We start from the raw sequence: 25,524 nt of genomic DNA, 5'->3' as shown, positions 1-25,524 counted from the left end.
ACAGGAAAACCTTAAATGCCACCTAATAGCAGCCATCTCACACACACACACACACACACACTGTGAGGCCACAGCAGGACATTGATATTCTATACACCCACACACAGCATGGCGAAGATCTGGGCTCATATCTTCGTCTCCCAGTTTTACACACTACATTGGTCTAGACACATTCCCATGCTGTGGTTGTTACCATTGTCTAACACAGAGAGTGCATACAAAGTACATGATATGATTTTTACCAAAAAAACAAAAAACAATAGCAAAAACAAGAAGCCTTTTTAGCCCTTTTAGATCCAATCTTTGATCAGTGTTCACCTTTCCAAAGACATGTTAAAAGCTACAAAAAAAAAACCTTTGTTTTTCCTTGACATTCTTGGTCAAAATCCCCCCCCAGGAAAAAAATATATGATGCATGGTTGCATAAGCAGCACCCGTATGTGTCCACAAGCTAAGACACGTTAGCTAACTTGCAAGCTAAGATAGGAGGAGGTGTGTCTTTCAATGTTCTCCACTTCTACCCATTTTTCCCCTCCAAAATACATCAATAGGGTGCTGCAAGGGTGACATATTTGTAGGCCCACCTGGAAGTTGGCACTGGGATGTATTCACACTGGTTTCTGATCATTGCTCAAAAAAAAGCTTTGTGGCAATCAAAGTTTAGGAGGTGTACACATTTTACTCATGACCATCGTCTCGAATGAATACCAGTTATGATTTCTGAAGCGTAAATTCCATTCTTAGAAGTACAAAGCCAAAGTTACACACCAACTACGCCTCGGACACATGACTTGAATATACGGTTTGTAGTCCCGTTTAGCTGCTTGTTTGCAGCCGCTTTTAAAAATACTTTCACAAAATTCACAAGCATGGTATTTACGAAAGTACTTTATTCCATATAACAAAACGTTATAATATCTTAAGCTAGTGGGAACCACAGACCTTGACGTAGGCATTTAACCAAAAAAAAAACAAAAAAACCCCCGCTGATGTAGATCACTATTCCGCCAGTGTGTAGACAACCATCAGGGCGTCAGCTGACGTTACCTTTAAGTTATGCATTCCAGTCAAATTTCTCTCGATGTTATTTCCCATCTGTCAATGCTCTTTCACCTCAGAAATGCATTCCTGTACAGACACTAGCGCCATTGTACCTGGGCTTGAAGAAACCAAACATTCCTGTGGTGTGACTCATAAGCAGAGGAGTGACAGAGGTGAGCATGGTGAAAAGGTAGACTCCTGCACGGCTCAAGTGTGTATTTTTCTAATTTAGTAATTACAAGTAGGGCAACACCCCTTCTTGCACCTCATTCTGCAACAAATGCAAATAACATATTGTTCCATGGAGCTTTCTCTCCCACTCACTGACTGATCCAGAGTGAGATAGGGCAGGGGAAAGGAACACCCCCTCCCCATTGATGAATAATGGCAATAGTGCAAGATGAGTCACATGTCGTCCATATAAATCAAACGGCAAGAGCACCAGGAAGTAAAAAATGAACGCATGTGAGTAGAGAGATGTGATTATGCATGTGCCATAGCTCATGTATTATCCATAAGTGAATTTACATATCAAGGTGGCAAAGGAATTCCAAATAGATTTTTGATGCCGACCATCACGAGACTTGATTAAATAATGAAGGTACAGAAACATGCAGAGAAAAGAAAAGAGCGAGGCACCTCTTCCTCACTTCTATGAATTGTGCAATTGGATTTTGTTTGCACGTTACACAGTTTACACAGTTACATGCTCTCTCTCTCCAAAAAAAAAAAAAAAGGATTCTTTGGTAAATTCCTTCCTCGCCAAACAGAATTCAAATATCTGTAAAAAGTAAAATTAAGCTGCACAGCCCTGCAGCCTCCTCACGAGAATATAACTTTCATTTCTTGCCAGTAGGTCGCTTCCTGTCCAACCCACTTACATAATAATTTCAAGCTCTAAAGATTTTGCTATCATATTTGTAATAGAACAGTTTCACTTGAAGATGTACTGATTTAAATGTTCCCTCTAACAATATAAGAGGGATACATTAAACCACGGGAGGTGGCGGCTGCTGCTGAGGGGTCAAATTACTTTTAGTCATTCTGGATGCACAGAGCATTAGAGAGGGATTTCAATTTTCTTCAAATGTTCTCATTACAGAGACAACGGCTGCCAAAGGGTCTCAGACCTTCATATAATTACATCTTCAATAGGAAAAATCTCAATTATAACAGAATACCTAATTATCACGCAGCCCATATTCACAATTGCCCTTGTATGAGAGGAAAAGTGGAGCCGTATCATCCACTAAGCTGTGAGGACAGTTTCCACTTCTCGTAACGCCGCTGTTGTTAAGCACCCAAGAGCATTAGAGGGAAGACCTGTCACGGCTCAAGACCTGAAGGGAATGAACAGAGAACAAGATATGACAGAGCACAAACCTGAGTCCTCACTCGCTGCCTTTTTTATGAAGGGACACTGATAACTCGGAGAGCGCCGGTTGGTGCAGCACACCACCTCAATTGTACCTCAGACAAGGCCTTCTGCTTCAATAAGAAAACAAATTATTTTGACCAACTGCGGCTGCCATATCATTTTCCGGGCCATGTAGCGTAACAAGGTCCATTTCCCAAATAATCAAACTCCAGCCAGTGACCATCCACCTATCAAAAGCTTTGATCTTTCTCCTACATGGCAGCCATTTCCATCGTTGCAGCAATGTAATTTCCCAGTGGGTAAAGGGCACTGCTGTGCTGACTCCCAGTGTGATGGACTGTGGAGCTACCATGTGAAAGCTGGAAAGCCTTCTTTGTTGAAGGCATTTGCATTCAAATCATTGAGTATGAAATTGGTTCTACCTGTCTGGGATCAGGACTATCTCCTGTGGGTTCCTGCTGCCAGTTAAGTGCAGTTTTATAAACTTGGTAACTTGCTAATGGATTTTGATGGCATATGAAGGAGCCTAACTATGGTTTTCTCTGGACTCCTCCAAAAAAAGTAACACTCTTTTTCACCAGGTAAAGCTCTTAAAAAGATCCCATGGCGCTCTCCCATCAGAGGGCAAAAGCAGGCTATAACGGTCCACAGAACCAGACAATTCCCTGTAATAATGAAGAAGACTGGATGTGTACGCTTAATAAGAAGTTTTCACTATTTCTCTTTGGCTGATGCGTATCAAATTTCAGAATTATTCACTTTCACTGCACTGTAGAGTCAATTTAAAGCAACACCCCAGAATGAACATTTGCATATTTGTGTTCCTTTCTTTCAGCCTGACATTATTACCACCAACATTTGACTAGAAGCTTAGAGATTTTTTTTTTTCCACCAGTATAACAACTTTAAAATCAAAAGATGTGTTTTTACTCAGCTTGTTGTGAAACTGTATGTAGATGAGCCATAAAAACTGGAAAAAAACCAAATGTGAAATGTTCTACGTTAACCTTGGACTCAGTCAAGTGGTTCTGATCTGGGTTCTTTTGATCTTGGAGAGGAAAACTTACAATTTACAGACTTATTCAAATGCCTCTTTTTCTTTTTCAGTAACTGGTTAGGTCTCAGACTTACTACAGCACATTTTTGCTTTTATCTATCCTCAGCCCGGTGTTTTGTGTGTGTGTGTGTGTGTGGTTTTTTTTTTCCCAGTTGTCTTCTGTTGGTCGGCTGCAGCTATGTCAGGACTTTGTTTAATGTAGACATGGATCAGGACTCCACAGAGCAAGAACCCCGGTGCACTGACTGACAAGTCCGTAATAATCAATTCTCAAGCATGCTGTTCTAAGGCGATACTTGATGTGTGAGCTTCCCGTGCTGAGCTCTGAATACTTCATGGCAATTTACTGACACTGTGAAATCAAATTAAAAATGCATTTGGACATGATGCACCATGATTGATTCCCTGCCCAGAGAGCAACCTTGTTGTATTTTTGTTCAACCAGGGTCCGTTCAAATTCGCCTACCATATAAATGTATCGATCCCCACACCCACTCTTGGATCCATATAAACCATTAAAGATCCTTTCAGCATGGTGGTCAGGACAGAGATGGAGGTTTAAAGGAGAGATAGTAGTTAACTGTACAAAATAATTATTTAATTCCCTCGTGAGCAGATTGGAATCTGTTGTCTTTTGGCATGGATTTGGGCAAAATCAGACGTGAAGGGGATGATATCTTTTCTAAATCAACAACTGAGGTCAAGGCGGCATGGCTCAGAGGTAGAGTGGCCGTCTAGCAAATGAAGGGTCGCTGGTTCGATCCTCACTTCCCCAGGTGACCATGTCAAAGTATCCTTGAGCAAGATACTGAACCCCTAATTGCTCCTGATGGCCCTGCGACGGACTGGCGAGCCATCCAAGGTGAACCCCGTATCTCGCTCACTGTCTGCTGGGATAGGCTCCAGGCCCCCAGCCCCCTTAACAGATAAGCGGTATAGAAAATGGATGGATGGACAACTGAGGTCAGGCCAATCGCAGGTTTCAATATCTTATTCATTTAGCTGTCCGACTGCTTTCTCTCAAGTTGCAAGTGTTATTCATTTTTCTCCTTGATCAAACTAGAAGGGTGTAAGCCACATTAAACTTTCAGCAAATTTATCTTTCTTTCTGTTCAACTAATTGTATTAAGCTCTCATAATATATAAGCCCTTTTCATCCCACAAATTACAGACATAAACAAGTCTTGTTCCAGCAACCTAAAGACAGTGTTGCTAATGTGGCTTCAAATAATACTATGATCAAGGAGAACAATGTGGCAAATTGCTGGCATGGTGACAGCAGTGCAGGGGATTTATGAGTCTTTACTAAGTCAAAATTCATTCTTGAATCGGTTACAATTTAGGAATTAGACTGCAGTCCAACAAAAGAGGAGTCATCAGAGGCCATTCAGGGGGTGCAGAGTGGAAGAGACTTGGGACCAAATGGTTCTCCTGAATTTAATAGGATTTTATAAGAGGTGGGTCAGGCTTTTTATCTCTATTCAATACATCCTGAATACATTTTATTGAAAACTTACTTCCAGAGATAAAGCTGTGTTTGTCATAGCTAAGTACCAAGCCTTTGCTAGGATAGAAAGGGGCTACATGTTAATTTGGGATTTCTGGAAACTGCCTGAGATTGATCTAACCATTGTTCCCAAGCTCTACGGACTGAGCCCTTATGCCCATAAAAGCTCAAAAGGCATCTCAGGTATACCAGCTAGTTGTCATGAACCTCCCATATCTTTGTATGCAGATGATATCACACTTTTTCAAAGCAAACGTAAATGATAGGATTCCTTTGTGGGTTCAAGGTAGAGTTTTCACTACATCTCAGGGTAAGAAATGACTCCAAATCAGGGTTAATGCTTTTGAAAGGTGAGCGATCGCAGCTTTTTATACACGACTACAAAGAGAGGTTTTACACACACGGCCATTCCAAAGAATGGTGGATTTATGTTTTGATTTTACAAACAAAGTACTTGCACCTGAGACATTTGATCCTTATCCAGCATCTGTACAGCCATTGTAAAACACTGAATGAACTAAATCTTTTAGAGTAGATTGAATTGTTAGCAGGTGTGTAAAGCTACAGGAGTGTAGTTGAATGGGCAATACACTGGGCAACACACTGTGATGTGATCGCTATAATTGTCATCATCTGGAGATGTTACAACGACTACGAACTGCACCGACACACGTGATATACAGCATCTTTGGGTTTTTTTCTCTGCGTGCAACAACAGAGTCCTCAGCCAAATACAATGACGGAAACTACACAAAACTGCGTAGGACGTGAAAACGGAGTGGTCTCCCCATCATATGCTAACACAGATCAATCAGACAGATGTGCCTCCATGACCCTATAGTTGGAATGATCAATACACACAGAGCAGCTGATGATGTCCTCAGAACTGTATTATGACAGACAAACGTCATTCGATAGTCAACCGAGAGCTACGTCGGCCTGTTGGCTCTGAGGACGTTAATATGAAAAGGAATCTATCGAATGCAAAGTAGGGCTGCCAAATTTGACTCAAAACACAATTTAGCCTTCCGCAATTTTCAAATCACAAGAAGGTTCAATATTTGTTGAATACTGATTGTGAATTAAATATTGAGTTGCTGCAGAGATGTCCTTACTACACATCATCTTTTCCAGACTTTGCAAAACTTGTTTATTTGAAACAGTCCCCCCACCTGCCCCCCCCCCCAAAAAACTCCCACTATTCATAGTTTCATGGGCTCTGCAATGAAAATAAGAATAATAGAATGCTATCACACTTTCAGTCCAGGACGAGTACAGTCCTAATGCAAAGGAAAAGAGGAATATCTTTTGAAAATACTTGTTGTTAAAATGTAAAATTAATTGATTGCATCTGCCATGACAAGTTATTGGTATCCGCTGAGGAAAGCTCCATATCGTGCAACCCTAGGACAAAAGAAGCATGATGGAGAAAATAAAACATTCATATATACAGTTTACAAACAGCTTTGATAGACGGAGGGGAAAATACTTCATTCTCTCAGTGAGATGTTTCATTCAAAAATGTATAAATGGTCAATTTGCGCTTTTCAATCAGTGTCGCATCTGCAATCAGAGGGTCTAATGCTGTTAGAGAAGCTTGTGCGGTACAATGAACATGAAAGAACACGCTGAATGCCAGTGAATAAGATGCATTTGTATGCAAAAATTGCAGGGATGGACCACAGACGGAGCTGCAGGCAGACGGACGTGTCTCTAATCGGGTAGCAGATCCGTCTCCTGGATGCTCAGGGGAAGGTGAATGGCTGGTCATTGTCTCTGAGCATTAGTCCACAGAATTGACCCAGCCTGTGTCTGCATTAGCATGGACCAGCTGCTACAACAGCAGCCATGTTCTATGCGTCTAGATCTATATGTCCAAGACCCCCAACTCAATCAACCTCTCTCCTGAAAGACGGATCTGCACAAGACCGTTCCAGTGCTTCCTCCTTCTGCTCTGCCGCAATCCCTCCATCATAATGCCCAATTCTTTGTGTCAGTAATACCCATGACTATTTTACCTCCCTCTTTTCTCAGCAACATTACCTTTGTCCACTGCAGCTAAATAAATACATACAAGCTGTTCCCAATAGGGTGTCAGGGTTCTCTCGTGTCCTGCAGGGAACCACCTCCATATCTAGCTGGGTCTGCACACACCCACACAGTTAATGAACCTGTTGAGGAAGATGGCACCTCTCCTCGACACTGATCACCAGGCTTCTGTACCTCCAAATCTAAAAGAAGCCATTTGTCAAGGTGATAATTTCTTTTGTAACACCAGATCGTGAGCAAGGATCGTGAGCAAGGATTTTCCTGTTGTTTAGAAGCCTTACAGACCTTCCAGGGCCAATTCAGGGTCGTAATGTCTAGTATCAAGCATGCAGAGCTGTCATTCACTGAGGACCAGACATTCATTTGCCTGAACAGGGAAGAAGAGAAAGTCGATTTGGCAAAAAGAAATATGCCACATATTTAAAAACTGTTTCCAATTTACTTCTCATGGGTGTGCAAAGACTTTTTGCTCCGGTGATCTGCTGTAAGCATGAGTAGTGACACTGTAGGTCAGGGAAGGTGTGGGAGATTGAATGAAAGCTGTGCACTTGTTTTGATCATACTGACACGGGGTGCCCAATTATGGAGATGCGGCCTGTCTAACCAGTGAGGCCAAACACCTGATGGGAGGAGGAGGCAAGAGCATGAAACGCTGCTTGTGGGTAGGCGAGGCTACCGCAGTGCACTGCTGCTCCCGCATGCTCTCAAGATGTTCCACATCTCCCCCCTCTAATTGGCAGATGGCCTCAGATGCGCGATGATTTAATGGCCTGCATGTGTGTTTTTTTTCCTGCCTCAGTCAGCCATTAGCAGGGACATCTGTAACGAGTTGGCCAGGCGCACTGCTGCGAGCAGAAGCTGAGAGCAAGTCTTCCTAATGGGGGGTAGTGTGGTGGTGACGGACTTGGGCGGTAATCAAAGAACTCCGAGCTATTTCTTTAGGTTATGATAATCGAGACATCTCGTTTCAAATTGTCCGAGGCAGAGGAAAATGTTATATTAAATCGCCTGATGTTGTTTACCTCGGAAACCTTGAGCAAAAATCAAACAGCAAAGTAGGACTGGGGTATCGACTGTGTGACAATCCCCCTTTGAGTTTCAGTACGCCAGAGCAAGACATTTCTAACAGAGCGTTATCATAAAAAGCCTTTTTCATGACTCTGGCACAAACTGCTCAGCTTCTAAGTGATCCTATTTCTTGCAGCTGGGCTGTAACCATCTGCACTGAGTGCTGCAGGGTGAAACATTAAGGCCTCAAACAGAGTTTGGCCCTAAAGGCCTCTGGTTTCCCTGGCCTTGATTCCTCACTGCTCCCTCCTGAGCTTGTGTCTATGTAGAACCAGAGCTGGATGAGAGAAGGAGCAGCATCATTAAACAAGTGAGGCCTTCAGCCAGGTCCATACACATGTAGACAGAGTGCTGGAAAAGTGGCCCAAAGCCTAAGGCCTTTTGAATCTTGATGGCCATCAGTATTCTTGCCATAACCTCTGAGGATTTGTCTGCTACCTGCAAACTGGGTCAATTTTTGCATTATTTTAGAGATTTGTATCTCACTCTGGAGAAAACAGAGGTTTTTGTACATTCAAGCACACATACCTGCACTTCTTCACCCTCTCTTCCTGCTTCTCTCCATCTCCCCCTCTCTCTCTCTCTCTCTCTCTCTCTCTCACATACACACATGCAGCAAACTGAATTCATTACCATGAGCACATATTTGTCATTTTACCATATAAATGTCAATTTAAAGCCACAAAATGTGCTAACACTGTAATGAATGGCTTCACAGAGCAACAATATCCATGCTGTGAAAATCATTTCAGACATACACAGTACCTCACTGCGGAAAAGACTAATTAAAATTGATAGATAGGAATGATACTGAATGTGACACTTCAAAATCTGTGCACTTTTACGGAGCTTGATTGCAAGTAAGTATCGGTTAATGTAGCCCTTCTCTATTCATGTCACACTGATGGGATTAACTGTAGTCATAAATCTCAAATTCTGCCTGTGACTCTGCATTCACACATGAACATTAATTTGAAAAAAGAAAAAAAAAAACTGACTGTTTCCATCAGCTTTAATAGTGGTTTTCTTGCCGTTTGGCTTGTGGAGACCCTCAAATATTTGAATGATCCGACAGCCACATAAAAAAAAAAAAAGACTTTCATACAATTTCTAATTCTAATCATCCACAGTGTTTGTACTCTGAGCTGAGAGCTGGGGAGGTGAGTGAGGGACCAGGAGCAGATGGGGGACGGTAATGAGATGCAGAAAAAGGAGAATTGAGAGGGACAGGCCGGCTGGTGAGACACAGTCGAAAAATAAGAGAGGAAAGAAAATAAGCGAGTATGAGATAGTGAGAGGCGATAGGAGAGACCCGCGTCTGAGGTGAATACAAATGGACAGAGGAGGAACACAGATAGAGCAGGGCGGAGGAGGAGGAGGAGGAGGAGGAGGAGGAGGAGGAGGTGTGTGTGGGGGGTGGGGGTAGGTTGTGTGAGGAGAGGAGATAAAAGAATGTGAGAAAGATGGATTCACTGTTGGCTAATGAGAAGACAAAGGCAGTAGAATCCACATCGATCTCTGCCCCACAGCAAGCTGGCTTTATAGCTCACAGGTAGAGAGAGAGAGAGAGAGAGAGAGAGAGAGAGAGAGAGAGAGAGAGAGAGCCTTGAAGAAGCTTACCTCAAGTAAGCAACCCCACTGTGGTGGGAAGTCCAAGGATACACTCTAATGTGTGAGTGTGTGTGTGTGTGTGTGTGAGAGAAAGAGAGTGAGAGAGTGCATACATAGCAGATTTATGTTAGTTAGAGCTGTGTGAATTATGTATTTGTGCTGCATATGGGACAGGTAGAATGATAATAAACACAGCAGCTGCTTAAATTAGTCATTATTGTACAGCGGTAGATGTGAGGTAGCTATCAAGTATTTATAGTCACCACTCCGCGAGCAGGCTGGAGAGATTGAAACTGTTTGCCTGTGCAGATGCATTATTAAAGCTGATGAAACGACTGGAAACTGGAGGCTGGAACATAGTCGAGAGATGAAAAAGATGCAAGTGTTTAAGGAAAGCAGAGGTCGAAGCTAAAATAACTTATAGTGCTCTGGATATTTCTGTGCTCTTTCACAGGTTTGAGATCAGGAAAAGAAAAGAAGAAGAAAAAAAAAGCTGCTGCCCACCGCCTTGTAAACAAGTTCTCGTCACAGGTGCGCATCAACAACACAAGTTCATCGGCTGCTACTTACAGGAGGTTTGAGCTGTTCCAGTACACCGCATGCCGGTTGTTGGCTCTCGAAGGGGGCAAGTTAGTCAGCACCAACGTGATGAGACTGAGAGAAAACGTTGCGAGAGCCATAATCCCTCTGGTGCTGGTCCAGCCCTGGAGCCCCTCTCTTCCTTCTGCGTCCCCGGTCCTTCCGTCTGTCCCAGGCGACGTCTCGTTCACAACATCCCGGCGGTGTAACACGCCTTGTCAAGTGCCCAGTTGCCTTAACAACGGGTTGAATGTTGGTGATTTCTGAGTGGTTACGTGTTGTTCAACTGGAATCCCATCGCGACCGGACTCATCTGAGCATCTTCACTTCTTCTTTAGTGACCGCCGCGCACTTTCAATTATCTTGAATTCAAAAGGGACCTGTTAGTAGGAACAAGGCAACAAAAAAAAAAGCAAAAGCAAAAAAAAAAGGCTTCCACATTCAGCTGACTGCAGTGGTCACTGTTCTTTACACGGTGTTAAAGTGATACGCAAGCCGCCCCGAGCTCCGTAGCTGGACGTGTGTACCTGCTCCTCGCATCCTCCTCCTCCTCCTCCTCCACGGCGGCACAAGCAGCAGCCACACGCTGCGCACACAAACCCGCCCTCTGACGACGCACATGTCCGCCCGTCTCTCCCCGGCTGCCCGCCCCCTCACAACATGCACCCACACACAGACACACACAGTCAAACTCATTAATGCGGAGAACAAAAAACTCCAATAGGATGAAATTCATTTGACTGAGTGTTCGTGAGGTTGTGAATTTGTTTTACAGTAGGATGAAATGCGAGTACGTAGAAGCCACATTCAAAATACCGCATGTAGCTCACCAGAGACGGGGTTTAGGATTTCCTCAAGGATTAACCCAACTTTTACTATCCTCATCTGCTATTAGATATGTCAGTGGAAGAATATTTGATATCCCCCAAGGAATAATAATTTGGGATAACTAGAGGAGACCTGGAGCAGCAGTAAAGAGGAAAAGACTTGTGGGGATTAAGAGAAATATTTGAGGTCATAAAATGTAATTTGTTCCCGTAATGTAATTAATTTGTGCCCTTGAGATATGAATTGTTCTCTCAGTTTACTTGTTTTATATTTCTGAACAAGTTATATTGTGTGGCCTGAAAATATATGTTTTCTTCTCCCTGCCCTTAAAAAAAAATCTCTTCACTACTTCAGAGCCCTGCTGTATTATCACCTGCTGTTTGTCACATTGTACCTTATGTACTCGTACTGCTGTGAGAGCAGCACGATGTGTTCATGGACACGGTAGACTGCTCTTCGCTCAAAGCAGATCATGAGGAAACAATACGTTTAAAAATTAACTGCCGTTAAAATAGAAGTTAAATTGACAGAAATGCCGTTCACGTGTTTGCTACACACCAGAGAAGCAATCTGAACAGCTCATAGACGGTTTAACCAAATCCTAATCTGCGCCCATCAAAATAAATCTATGACATGATATGTTCCATATTCATCAGAATATTTACAGCTGATTCATTGGTGACGGATTTGCTCGTAGCAGTTCAAGTTACCATCAGAGACGGAAGGATGCCTGAAGGGTTTTCATGGCTTCAAGAAGCAAAAAGGAGAAAGATGGAACATCCACACTTTGAACAAAACACTGTTCTTCCATTGAACACTCACACTCCTCATTGGATGAGCAAAGTAGCTGATTTGACTTCAAGAAGCTAAGCTAGCTTCCGTTTGCCTGCTTTCAAAATGTTTGCTGGATTGTTTGGAGAAAGATGGCGAGATGGGGAAGGGGTTGTTATTGGCCACTCCAACAGAACCGGGTAGACGAGGGGTTAAACCGCAGCATAGTGAGGCTAACTGCACGAGAAAAGGAACTTGCCTGTTTCTCCAAGACCGCAGTCAACTCCCTTTTTTATATGGTGACTGACAGGAGACTGGTGCATGCAATAAATGATTTATCAGGAGCGTCATAAATAAATGAAATACGGTGATTTTCAAAAGTCGCCCTCCTGAAAAATCATGGTTTCACTTATTGGAGTCACCGAGTCACTCGGTTGGTTCATGAAGCAAAAGGTTGCATTGTGCGAAAGACAGTGAGTTTTTCAAACGCTAGCAACAACAACAAAAAAAGTAAAGAAATTTGTGACTGCGAGGGCATTTAACAGAATTTTGGTAAGGAGACTGTCTGCCACTGAGGATGTGATGTCACCCACTCTACCCTGGGAACATTACATCAATTCAATTCCCTGCTTTGCAATGTTAACGAATGTGAAAACTAATTTGTGCATCCACCCTGTGATTTGGATCTGTTCCAAATGATGATGGGTTCCTCTTTCAGCCGTCTCCAAACCTCCACCAAGTTTCATGAAAATCAGCTAGGTAGGGGTTTTTTTTCTGCATAATCCCGCTGACAAACAGACAAACAGCTCAGAGATATAACCTTCTTGGCAGAAAATAAAAATAGGAGCTGACATGACACATTACAAGAAAACCAGAATAAATTGTGTTAGTAATGTGTTTTGCCTCCTGCAACTTCGGTGCTTCTTGGCGTATACATTATTCAGCAAGTCTCAGGAGTTGTACTGGTGGGATGATCCTCCAAATAATATCCCCCCATTTGGTGTTTTGATGATGGTGGGCAAACTGTTTAATAGCAGAATAAGAATAGCAGCCTGAACAAGTAGCCCGACCCCGGGTTGAGAAAGACGTGATGGGCCAGGGTTCAACAGGAATTCATGACTCTGTAATCACCTAATCTGGCACAGTCACCATGTCAAAGGGTAAGACCATGTTATCTGATTAAGGGACACATCTGTCCAACAGCTGGGCGGGTATGGTGACCGCAAAAGCGCCGGAATATAATTCACGATTCATTTTCATTCCCACAAAACCCTTCAATAACCAATCAAAGCGTAGAGAAGGACATCTCAAATACTAAAAGATAGATTTTATTGCAATTTGCTGGAAATACAGGTACTAGTACTAGTACAAGGAGCAATGATGATTTGTTTTTCTTGAGGCGATCAGAATGAAAAGGTAAGCCCCTGATCCTACAGACTGTTCTCATCCATTCCAGGACAGAGTTGTAGAAGCAGCGGTATTTTTCCCTAGACATGTCAAATGAATTTCTATCAAATTCCTTGCAAAATGTTGAAAAGACATCACTCTGGATTATAATGTACAGGACCCATTTTTTTATATTATGGCGAATAAAAAAAAATAGCATAAGTAGATGAAATTCACTTAAGAGATGGGCTTTATTCAACAGATAAATACTGAGCTCCCAGAGATGGTGTGGACTGTGTTTTTGATCCAGAAACTCAATGTTTTTTGGTTGCCGGGGAGAAAATGTCTGAAGAGAATCACATAGAAGCGCTCACCCTCGCAGTGTTATCTAGTTTATGTAAAGCAGGAGTTTCCTTTACTGTGATCTGTAATCTGTCAGAATAACTGTCTGAGGCTCAATGCGTGTCGATAAATCAAAAGCGGCTGATTTGTGAGATTTATCTGACTGGCTGTACTGGACTTTATTGACTGGGTGTTCATTTTTTTGAGAGATTAGAAATTTCAGACCCTCTTCGGTAAAGAAATACATGGTATAAAGATATGGAATGATGAGAATATGGGCAAAGGCTATCCTATGCATCATAGTAACATTTGTGTAAGTGTGTGCGTGTGTTTGTGCGCGTGTGTGTGCGCGTGTGTGGGTGGGTGTGTGGGTGGGTGTGTGGGTGGGTGATTAACTGTGTGTCCAACAGTGAAACATACAGTCCGAGGGCAAGTGTATGAAAATTTAGAGACTTTAATTAACCCGTTTAATTTCCTGGTGGTGGTTTAACCACTCTATCTAGCCCACCGGCAGCCCTGCTGTATTAATAGCTTAGTTAATTCCAAATGTTAAGCATTTGATTAACTTTGCCAATTTCATATCTCATAATAGTGTCTTCTTTTTTTGGGGGGGGGGGGGGTGTATCAGTGATATTCACACCCATAAACTCAGAAGCTGTTGGTGAAACTAAGCAATCCAAACATTAATCAGAATGACCTCAGATGATGAATGAATGTTCATTACGCTTCTCCGACGAGTCCCTGAAGGTCAAACTCACACTTCTTTCAGCGAGGAGGAGAAGCCGCAGCAGCCAGCTGCAGATCGGCTCTCTTCTTCTCCCAGGTTTCATTCATGCACGCTAGTTTGCTCTCGTTTGATCTCCCTCGCTCTCTGCCTCTCAGTTGTTTTTGTCAGTGATGATGCCTCTCTTGAGTGCCCTCCAGGCATGTTGCCGTGGCGACTGGAGTAAAGGGGGTGCATGAAAGAGTAAGTACCATCGTGTCACCCCGCCCTCAACTCTTCCACTCTCTGTCCCATCACCTATCTGTGCGGCTCCACTGGATAACTTGCCTCTATCCACTCAGGCTGTCATCAGTTTGTCGCATGGCCCTCAGGAGGAAAGTGCTGCTGGATATGAGGAACATATTCCTCCATTTCCTCATAAACTGATGATCTCTCGCTTCCTGCTGTGTGCACCCACCACACAGTGCCAGTGAAAGTGAGATGAAAATATAGAGAGAGACATTTGTTTCCTGGACCAGCTGAAAAGCAGCAGAGGCCTCAAATGCATATTTATGATGCGTTCTTTGTGTATGTGTGAGTGAACAGTGAAGCTTCTCAGTGTCATAAGTTATTGAGGACATTTGTTCTTACATCTGATGCACTGCTTGTGTATGCTTATTGCCCCCTGCAGCCTCTGCAGCAGCTACAACAACACCGACAAGAAACCAGAAGCTTACAGTTCTACCTTGACTGATTAATTCAAGAACAGCTCTGGGTATGTTTATTATTCCAATAACTTATCATCAATCAGCCTCAACACTTTCATATATCTTTGTTGACCACGTATCGATTTCCTAACTGACTTAATTCCTTGTGTGAGCAATATTCCTCCAGAAAAAAAAGAAGTGTGGCTTTAATCCTCTGAGGGATTTAGTTATTCTTCCTCTTGGCTTCTATTTGTGCTATCTCTGATTTCCTCCTCCCATCTGTTCCTTTTCCCCTACATCTCATTTTGGACTTATCTCAGCTTTAATGTTAATTGGGTAAAATGACTCTTGATTGAGTTTGAAGTCCAGTGGCGGTGTCGGTAAACAACTGTTTATTTGAATAATCGGTTAATTTGGTGAAATGTCAAAGTTTGAATATAAAGTATGTGGCAAAACACATCAGAAGCCTTCTGAAATCTGAGAGACAAACATCTCTGTGTGAAGGTAAAAATTGCCTCTCTGCGCCGCCACCCATGTGTCAGCCTCCCTCATCTTCCTTTGCCTGCTCTGGGCCATAAATGCTACTGCTGCAGCCTACTCTATGATTACTCTTCTGGGTGTCACAAAACCTTGCAAAATGACTCATTTTACTATCAGGATTTGATCCATTAGGTCTGATAATATTGGGTGAAACCCTAAAAGAGTGGTCAGATGATTCACTTATTTAGCCACATTTACACAAGTTAGCAGAGAGCTAACTGGAGGCACCAGCTCGGCCCCTCTGTCGCCACAGGTCCAAACGCAAAGAGATTTACCTGGAGGGACGAGAAAATATAACACCCTATGGCGTTAAATCCACTACACCTGAACAAGAGATTAAGTGAGGGATGGGGGGGAGGGGCAGAAAAGTACGTGAGAAAGAGAGGAAGAAACAGCAGAAGCCTTGGGGCACAGATAGATCGAGGTTGGAGGTACAGTAGAAAAAAGTGACAGTGCATGAATCAAGACAAAGGTAGAGAAGGTTAAAGAAGACTAAACTGAGTGTGTGTGTGTGTGTGTGTGTGTGTGTGCGCACGCGCGCGTGTTGGGGGGGCATGAAAGTATTAACTAAATGGAAGAAAGGGCAACAGTTTGTTTCTAAATGTGCAGTGCTGAGGAGAGTCCCAGGCCTAAGCTGCAGGTGGGCCTCCATCATTTTGTCCCCTCGAGTGTGGTGCTTAACCTGCCTCGCTTCAGTAAGTACCCAGCTGTGCAAATGGCTAATGTGATAGTGAAGATATAAGCCCAGGATAATGGCATCTGCCAAGCAATCAAGAACAATGTTTCTCAGTGTCGGTCTGTGATGAAAAGGGAACGCCGGAGAATGAAAGCTCGGATGAGAGGACAGCCATTGGGGAAGCAGGTCATGTGTTTGGCAAATGGTCGTAAAGGACAGAGGCTTGGAGGAGCAGCAAGGACAATCCATGGAGAGTTGCAAATGGAAATTAAATAGAACAGAGGTCGGGATGAACAGGCATGGATTAGAGGCCATGTTTTCTTAATGAAATAATTTCAATGTGGCTCAAAATGAAAGAATAATAAATCAGTGAGAAAGCAAGATATTCTCAGCACTGTACAAACCTACACAGAAGCATCAAGTCGCACAAACATTCAACGTACAGCGACACTGTTATAGACTTTAGGTGCATGTAACATTTAGAGAACCTTGTACCCAACGGCGCTGGTTCGATCCCCTGGGGGCAAAGGGCAAGTGAGGGAAAGGCTTTTTAAATGTTCATACTAAAGTGTGTGTGTGTGTGTGTTGTGGCTGTCCACTCCTCTGGTGTGTGTGAGTTTGCATGTTCACACCAGGTATGTAAAAATGCAGAGTCAAATCCTCAAGGATTAAAAAAAAAAAAAAGAAAGAAAGGACGACGTCAAATTAAGTATAATAACTTTCATTATGCGGCATAGTGCCGCAGAACTGTGGGAAAGAATGTGGGTGTGTGCGTTTGTGCCAAGCATGAAGGACGATGGGATGAAGGAATTCTTTGCAGCTGACGAGGGTTGGTGAAGTACCAGGTTTTATTCTCTCTTTTTTTTTTTTGAGAGGGCATTTGTTTAGTCACTGAATCTGTCATGCTCCTGGCAAAACTCAAAAGTTGTACAGGACAAGTTTCTCAGGGCAGCATCGGTACGCTAACAACGGGAGCGCTCACATTCCATACCAAAGTCGAAGAACCGATACCCGCGAAAAAAAAGTGGGGTAAATGTAGTACCGATTCAACCAAACTCCTCAAATAAAAGTAGCAAAGGCTCTTCAAAATAAAGCAAATCTAATTATATTTCCTGATCCATCTGCAGTGTTGGCTTCAGCCAACCACCAAGTTGCCTGCCACCTTAAACAAAACTCTGATCTGTTTCTCTTGTTAAATCTCTCAAAACTGAAGTAAAAAGCCCGTTTTAAAATGTGGGAGTAGACAGAACGGGTATGTTTTAAAGTAGAGGGAGTTAAAGTAAAATGTTGGAGGAAAAACTGCTTCACCATGTATCTCATACTGCATAAGGACTCTGAATGAAAGGTAGGACAATAGCCAGATTTGAGTTTATCCTTCATGCTTTTATAACGGAGGCTGAACAGGAAACGTGGCGATCAAAAAGCAGTTCGGTCGAGAGAATGAAATGAACTGTAGATTAAGTCACATCCGATTGACCTCTGGTCCTTGTTCTCATTTCAAATGTGAGTACTTTTTGCGCCACATGTAGAGTTTCTGTACAAAACTGAGATGCAGAGGAGCGTTTATAACATTAAAATCTTTACTTACAAGCTCAGGGGAGGGGTGTGGGGGGGTTCTACATGGGGAAGACAGCAAAATCCATGAAGGGAAGAAAAACAATTTAAAAAATATATCCAAGAAATGTCAAAAACCAGCCAAGCAAATACGAGGTGGAAATAGCTTGAATACACACTTGAGAGATGATGAGAATCTGGCAACTAAACCGGAAAAACACTGCGCTTTTAGGCAAATGGGGGACTGATGACTAGCAGGTGAGTGAAACAAGGCGCAGGTGATTCACATGAAGCCATGAAAAAGAGCGGAAAAACACAGGAAGTTCAACACCAACATAAGGATGAGAGACCTTTCAAAATAAAACAGGAAGCGAAAGTTCGATGGATAACAATTAGTAGTGCATCATAGTTTAGTTTGTGTGAATCAATGATTTTTCTTATATATATTTTAAGAGAGCTAGCATTGCTATTTCTGTGAAAAAACACAGATAGACAGTGGATGTAACTCCAAAACAATCCCAGGGGCAAGTCCTCCCGGCTGGATATAGTGGCCTCACCAAATTCCATAAACATTGACAGATCATGACATGCTAAGATACACACATTTTCCCATAATTCACTATCAACTTTTGCCAACTTTTGTGAAGGTCGACAGCAGCTCAAAGAATTGATCAACAAATGTAACAACAACTTTTGAGAAAAGGTTGAATCTTTGATTTGGTTGTTTTTGAAGGTAATGCATCTTACACTGAGATAGGGGCTTTCCTACAGGCTAAAGGGTTGGAATAAAACGACAGTTCAAACTATCACGTAAAACAGCTTTTGGCCTTTACAGCACTTCTTATCATTAGTTTCAAAATGCTAACGCATCAGGCTCACTCAAAAGTCTCTCATGAGCAAACATTTCCTTTAGGCTCAGTGTAAACCCTTAATCAAAGCAGCAAGATGGGTAAACTAAAGGTACAGTATACCTTAGATCAGCTGGATGCACACGATGGCCTCTACTTGGAAGACAAGGAGGCACATAAAGGCTTAAGAGGGTGGACGGGTGTCGAATGATAGAAAATTATGTTTTGACAGTCAGGGGATGGTAGGGCATGGGCATCGCCAAGAATAGATGCACTTTCTGTTGCATGAAATATTAAGGAGAGGAGAGTAAAAACAAGAGCAGGGCAGCATGCGTCTGATGAGCAAACAAAAGCAGAAGAAAATTATTAGCATGACCGTTACAGGGAAGAGGATTATTTCTTCCCTGCACAGAGGAGACAGGAGGACAAAACACAACGCTGGAAGACATTTGTGTTTGCACCGACCAACAAAATTCCAAGAGGGTTTCGAAGAATTAAAGACGTCCAACTGCATTTAATGTTGCTTGAGTAAAGGCTGTCTCGACAATGGATGACCTACAAGGTGACGCTTTCACAACACATAAAAAATGGAGGATGTTGAAGCCTCACCTCTTCTATTACATGGAAAAAGAGATGTAAAGGAGACACATGGTCATTTATACACAAAATAAATCATAAAGAAGTCTTTGAAAGCAGACGAACCAGAATAGAACCCTGGCTCAGAAGTTTCTGCAAACCTATTTCTGAATCAAAGTCGCGTTTCATATCTTCACTTCCAGATTCTTTGTATCAAAACTATAGCATTTAAAGCATGCATGGCACTTATGAGACATTAAAACTATAATGTTGTAAAATGAGCTCATGGGATTCCACATAAATAGCAAACTAGGTGTCAACAACATCAACACAGCTTGTGGTTTAAGAAGAAAAACTTTCGGTTTAATTTAGGGAGAATAAATATCTGGACAACTTTAGACAAAAACAAAAAAATTTAGTTGGGTTCACGCAGAACATGGTTCAGTCCAGGCACAATTAAGAAATAAATTAGTTTGAGGCACAGAATTGGTTGATGCTGATTTAGGTTTAGTTTCAAGAACTTGATTAAGTGTGTTGGACTCATCAATCACATTACCGTATTTCCTCTGGTCAGAAAGGTCCTCCGGGTTGATACGCATCCATGTCCAGTGCCAGCTTAAACTGATAACTGAGCTGAAACAAAAACAACACTTGAATCTCATAGACAGACCTGATCGTATGCTTAAAGACAAACTGCTCTCTGTTCTATATCTGCTGGAGTGATTTTGGGTTTGTTCTTAGTGAAGCTCAGAGGGAAAGTTTTTTTGTAACACAAAGCAGCTGAGTTAATAACCTGGCTCAAATCAGCAGCCTCCACTGACCACAAGATGAGCATCGATTGAGGAAGCAATTAGGTTAGCATCTGAATGAATTCATAAAGGAATGTTTCTCTCCTCGCCTCATTCTCCTCTCGATCCTTTCTCATTGCTGTCTGCTGGTAAATGGAGGGAGCATCTTTGAAATCCATTAATGATCAGTAATTGGATGAAACAAGGACATCATCAGTAAACACAGCTTCCCTCACGTCGCTAACTTAATGCCATACCCTGAATTCACTTTTCAACTCATTGCTGTGTTTACCCACAGCTCCAGTGGAGAGCTATGGAGGTAGAAGTGACTGGCAGAGTGAATCAGAGTCAGTGTTAGTCAGCCAGCGTTAGTCATTGCCCTCTCAGCCTCAGGGCTTGGCTATATCCTGCATGTACAGGCTCTGTAATGCACAGGGAGAACAGTTATTATTAGCATAGAAATGACACGCAAATATGCCATAATAGCTTGTACAGTACACGCACCTGGAACATCCAGATCGACATGTGACCACTTAGCCTAGTTATAGGGACTCAATGATAATCTGGCTGCACCCTGGAGGATAATCTGGCTGATTTGTGGTATGAATCAAAAGGATCCTGATTGGATCAGCGTCTCCTGATCTTGAATTGCTAATATCCTGTCATGTGAAAGGAACAGTGTTGGAATATTGTGCAGAAATCTGCAATAGCCACTGGGTAACAGTTGATCTTAGCATAGAGCAGATTGTAGCATTCCGCTAGCACGACGCTAACACTAAATCTTTATTTCCAACTCACCTCCCGGTCACGCTGCTCAATAAATAAGCCATGTTCATTCTATCTTCTCACCTACGATGTCATCCTTCTTTTGTTTTTATGTGCAAAACACTGCACACACAAGCACAACCAGTTAATGCCAATTGTTTCTGTGAGATCCAAAGTCCCTGGACTCAACATGACGCTATTTAGGATGAGCGCCAAGAGTGTGGTCTTTTAATCTTTTTTTTTGTTTTTTTGGAGATAAAAGCGGTTTAGTGTATTGTTGCATAGAAGCCCCGCCGCCAACTAGGGTCTCGGTGGTGTAATTGCAGCAGGACACAACCAGGCCAACACAGAAGCTGACTAAATGACTTCTCCAGCAGAGGTCATGTGATCAGGCCATGGCGTAGACCACAATATAAATCAAGCTCAAATGCTGAAAATCGGTTGAAATCTGTCAACGTGTTTGTGGTTTCTGTTTATCAAAATCAGTTAAGGTATGAAAATCCTCTTATGTTCACCCTGACCTTACACGCTACCTCATCTATTCATCCTAAAATATACAGCCATACTAAACTGCCTTGTCTTCACATCGACCGATATTTTATTTTTTTTTGCCTCCTCTGTAAATGTTAGGTCAAAAGTCTGTTTTGAAATAATGGAGCATGTGACCTTTTTCTCTGTGAGCAGAGGATTTTGCTCCTGAGGAATTGGAGCATTTTGGATGAGAGGGAGTATAGAGGAAGGGGGTGGGCGGCGGGCGGGGGCCCTGAGGGAGAAGGAGAAATGTCACAATCACTACCGGAGCAAGGCCTGGCATGGACATCAACCTTTCCCTGAATGTGCTCTCTGGGAAGAAAGAAGAAAACATGGATTATGTGGCCTCAAATATGGGAATGGGGACGGCTCAAAGATTGTGAAGGAATAGGAACACAAGCTGATTATGGAGGATGATGACAAAGTGGCTTCATATGTGCATATTATTAAGCTGCTAACTAATAGTTTGATTATTTCTATACCATCAGCAACATGCCGCATCATTTTTACTTTCCTGTTATTAGTTATTAATCTCCACTTCACACCAGCCAAGTTACTGCAGGCTCAAGTATTATTAGCGTCCTGATTGACTGTTGCCCTCTTGGTGTCGGTGTGTGATAATCGCATTTATATTGAGATTTTTTTTATCTCTATTATTTTTTATAATCATAAAATGGATTTAATTTTCATATCTACATGGTAGGCTAAGCAGAAAATACATCAATACTGAGATATTATTATGCTCCCACGGTGCACTAAAGTTATGTTTAATCAAATTACTATGCACCCAGTGACACAGTGGGTTCAGGCCATTTCATTGGACTACTGCTGTCTCAGTTTGGTTGACCGTTTGTGCCACACACCAAACAAATCTAAACTGCATTGGGCATCTTTGTGGACATAAATTCACAGTTTATTGAAGAAAAAAAAAAGGTCAACAACTTCGCAACACTCTTCAATTCTCCTCGTCTGTCAGGAAACGCATTGCTTTCGCCATGACGATACCTCCTCAACTTGGCACTGATTGTCCAGGACAACTACGGCAGCAGGATCTATGGAACAGAGGAGAGTAATGCACCTCAGCTGAATCTGGGGCTAAAGTTTAGATCCATCAGTTGCAAGTAAATCAATCCAAAACTGCATTATGTAAGCATGTTAGTCCAAATTTAAAAAGACTGACTTTTTGGTTGCGCTAACATGTATTTTAAAAGTCCAGTTTTAGTCGGCCTAACACAATAAATGGATGTTTTCTAACATGATGCAAACATATTGATGGTAAACCCAGGCCAGCTAATGTTATTTCAATATAGATGATACAGTTGCTTGTTGGACAGTTGGCAACAGATGGGGAACAGCATGGACCCGCATCAGAAGCTGTATTAGTCAAAAAAAAGCAAAAGCTACACATTTCCCCTAAATGTTTTTCATCAGATCCTGAAGAAATCAAAATCGACAAGATTTTTCAGTGATGGCTGTGAAATGTTTTAGCACCAAACAGACACAACTTGTAACGAAGGTCTGAATCCACAAATGTCCTTAAGTGATCTTGGGTTCACCTCCCAAAATCCAATCAAGCGATCTTCCGCTGGGTGAAAAATAAAATCCTTTCCATGGTTCCAAAGGACCTTTTTTTGTGATGGTGTGCGCTCGTGACAGTAGACAGTATCACAGCCACACATGGCAGTAGGCCCAGATGGCCTGCTCTTGATGCTCAGGATTTCAATCATGAGTCCAACTGATGCTGGGGTCACTCATTCCTTGGCTTTAGACCAATCTCAGCTAGTGTTGCCCAGGAAAGCCGTCATGAGGTCACTGTGTCAGGCCCGACCATCTTGCACAGCCCTGCGCCTGTAGGGCCGAAGGAGCTGACTGACCTAATTAGCTGTTTGAATAATTGCCCAACTGCCTGTGCGCGTGCTCTGTGTGTGTGTGTGTGTGTGTGTGTGTGTGTGTGTTTTGACAGTACTGTGGTCAATGGCTGAGCTAAAATAAAGCATTTCTGCACCTTTTTATCATCTTGATGGTAAAAATCTTGAGGTTTAATGATTTGCCATCAACATCAGCATGCACCGCAGTGCAACCATGAGAACAAGAACCATTAGAACCGTCATGATGGTTTAAAAGTTAGCCAGCACTAGATTTGTTTAATTAGTCTAATTAGCATAGAAACGCTGCAGCTTCCATGAGAATTCTCCAGTGGTAGGAGCCCTCTGACTCAACCATCCCAGTTAGAAGGTTCTTTTTTGTTCTAAAAAAAAATGTTCTGGTAATTTTTTCAGACGGAAGTTTTTCTAGGGATAACATTCTCAAAAATATTTTAAAAAATATCCGGTGATAACCTTCTTCAAAATATGCCATGTCATTCTTCTTTAAAAAAAAAAAAAAAAACAACATTTCAGGGTATTTCAAGTTTTTCTGACAGCCGTAGAGGAGAAAGACAGGAACGAGGCTGAGCAGGTAAGGAGGATGATGTGCTGCAAATGTTTCCAGCAGCCAGGAACCTCTGCTCAGGGCGTTTGCACCTGTACAGCGTGAAGCCTCTAACCATCCGGCTATTGCGTCAGCTCATGCCCTATCACTCTAAAACAGCAGCAGATTTGTTTCTGCTCCCAGAAAATAACAATCTTAAAGTATGGTAGCGTGTTTTAGGGGCAACTCTTCACTCTTCTATTTCAATATTCCTAAAACATGCAACCATGTTCCTGTAACTCTTTGGCTGGTATTTCTGGAACTGCAACATTTTACATTCTGGATAGTGTTGATACAGTTTCTTATGTCTTGAAGTAAAAAATGTAATCTTGAGTTTTATTGTTGTTGTTCTTGTTGTTTTTAAATTGGGGCTTATTTGAAATCATATTCTTGTAAATTTAATTGTTTACTAGCACCAGATCTGTTCAGGCAACAGATTATTGATTAGTTATTCCAGATTATTCCCGTTATTCCTCACTATACATTGTCTTCCTTTGTATCCATGTATAATTCAAACTGTTGGCATTTTATCGCGCTCCCAGAATGCAACTCTGCACTGGTTTCACTGCACAGTCACCCCAATGCAACATCTTGTTTAAAGGTGTCACAGGTTTCTATCGCTCAAGTGTCACTTCTCAACTAGAAGTCCCAAGCCATGTGACTGTGTGCCTCCATTTAAATCATGAGCCACAGAGACACAAGCTGGTGAGCTATTTAAGTGAGCCACACAGTCCATTCTGCTTTAAGCACTTGTACAAGGGCCAAGTGCAATGCCTTCGAGGACTATTGTTAGTCAGCAGTCCAGTGAGGAGGAGGAGTAATGAGCCAAACAATCAGTGTTACTTGTTCATAGCCCAGTGACACTCAGCTGACCAGTCTCATTCAGAGTTACAGAAGCCCACAGGGACTTTGTATGGCTTTACGTCTGTTTTTATCCGGAAGTGCAGCAGCCATCTTTGTAGAATATATCCTACTTTACGCCATTTTAAAATTTCAAATTTTTTTTTTCTCGTGCTGAGCATTGCTCTATTTAAGTCTCATTCACATTCCCAGATGGAATTACTCATGACGTGGTTAATTTTTCCAAATGTTAATTAATCTTTTGGAACATGCCCCTCTTACCACAGGAGGGAAAAGGGAGGGAAGTAATGAGCGGGATTCGAAACCCTGGAGAGGTTCGAAGTGAAACTTGTTTAGCTAACGTTGAACTTGTCTAAGGGAGAGAGATGGAAAAGAAAATAGCATTCTCTCAATAGAGGATGCCTCATTATTTGTGGTGATGTGAATTGCATCAAAGCAGCTTGTTATGATCATCAGGGCTCGATAGCGGAGATGGAGGTGATCACTCCGGGGCTGAGGACACAGCCGGAGTGTGCTATTGATTTGCCTGTGAAGAGGTGCTTGTGTTACAAAGGGCATGCATCTCAGTCTTCCATTAAGATAATTATGCTTTCTATCGCCTCTTGCACACCTCTGCAGCTTGTTAAATGAATCAAATAATTACGTTGCTCTACATTTGTTTTTATATTTTTTGCAAGAAAGTATGTGCCACGTGGAAGATCTGGCAGGTGTTGCGATGAGAATCAAGACTTTATCGTAAATTGCACACTTTCTTTAATACATCTCCATAAAAGTTGAAATTGGCCCCTCAGATGTTTCCATTTCAAGAGAGCATTCAGTTTTGTTTTGTGCATGAACTTAATTGGGTGTTTGAAGTTATTTAGCTTCTTCCAGAAAGTCTGCGTCAGTC

At 42.3% G+C, this 25,524-nt stretch overlaps 1 protein-coding gene across 2 annotated transcripts in view; it reads right to left on the bottom strand.

The window, feature by feature from the left end:
* The window catches only part of efna3a (ephrin-A3a), a 71,651-nt gene extending 53,685 nt beyond the window's left edge, over positions 1-17,966 (bottom strand). The window contains exons 1-2 of one of the 2 annotated variants that reach the window (XM_086192773.1): positions 17,832-17,966; positions 10,282-10,652 (exon numbers count right to left, since the gene is read on the bottom strand). In XM_086192773.1, coding sequence (XP_086048899.1) covers positions 10,282-10,391 — 110 coding nt within the window. In that variant the 5' untranslated portion in view covers positions 10,392-10,652; positions 17,832-17,966. Of the gene's footprint in view, positions 1-10,281; positions 10,963-17,831 lie in introns of those variants that run through there. The other variant, XM_086192772.1, reaches the window with a different exon arrangement.
* Between the last annotated feature and the right edge of the window lie 7,558 nt (positions 17,967-25,524).

The sequence above is a fragment of the Aulostomus chinensis genome, chromosome 22, assembly GCF_037954235.1.
Source record: "Aulostomus chinensis isolate RoL2024-O1b breed Wild chromosome 22, RoL_Achi_v1.0, whole genome shotgun sequence".
NCBI lineage: Eukaryota > Metazoa > Chordata > Actinopteri > Syngnathiformes > Aulostomidae > Aulostomus > Aulostomus chinensis.
Note: the sequence above shows the minus strand (reverse complement) of the source record. Positions and strands in the feature narration are given on the sequence as shown.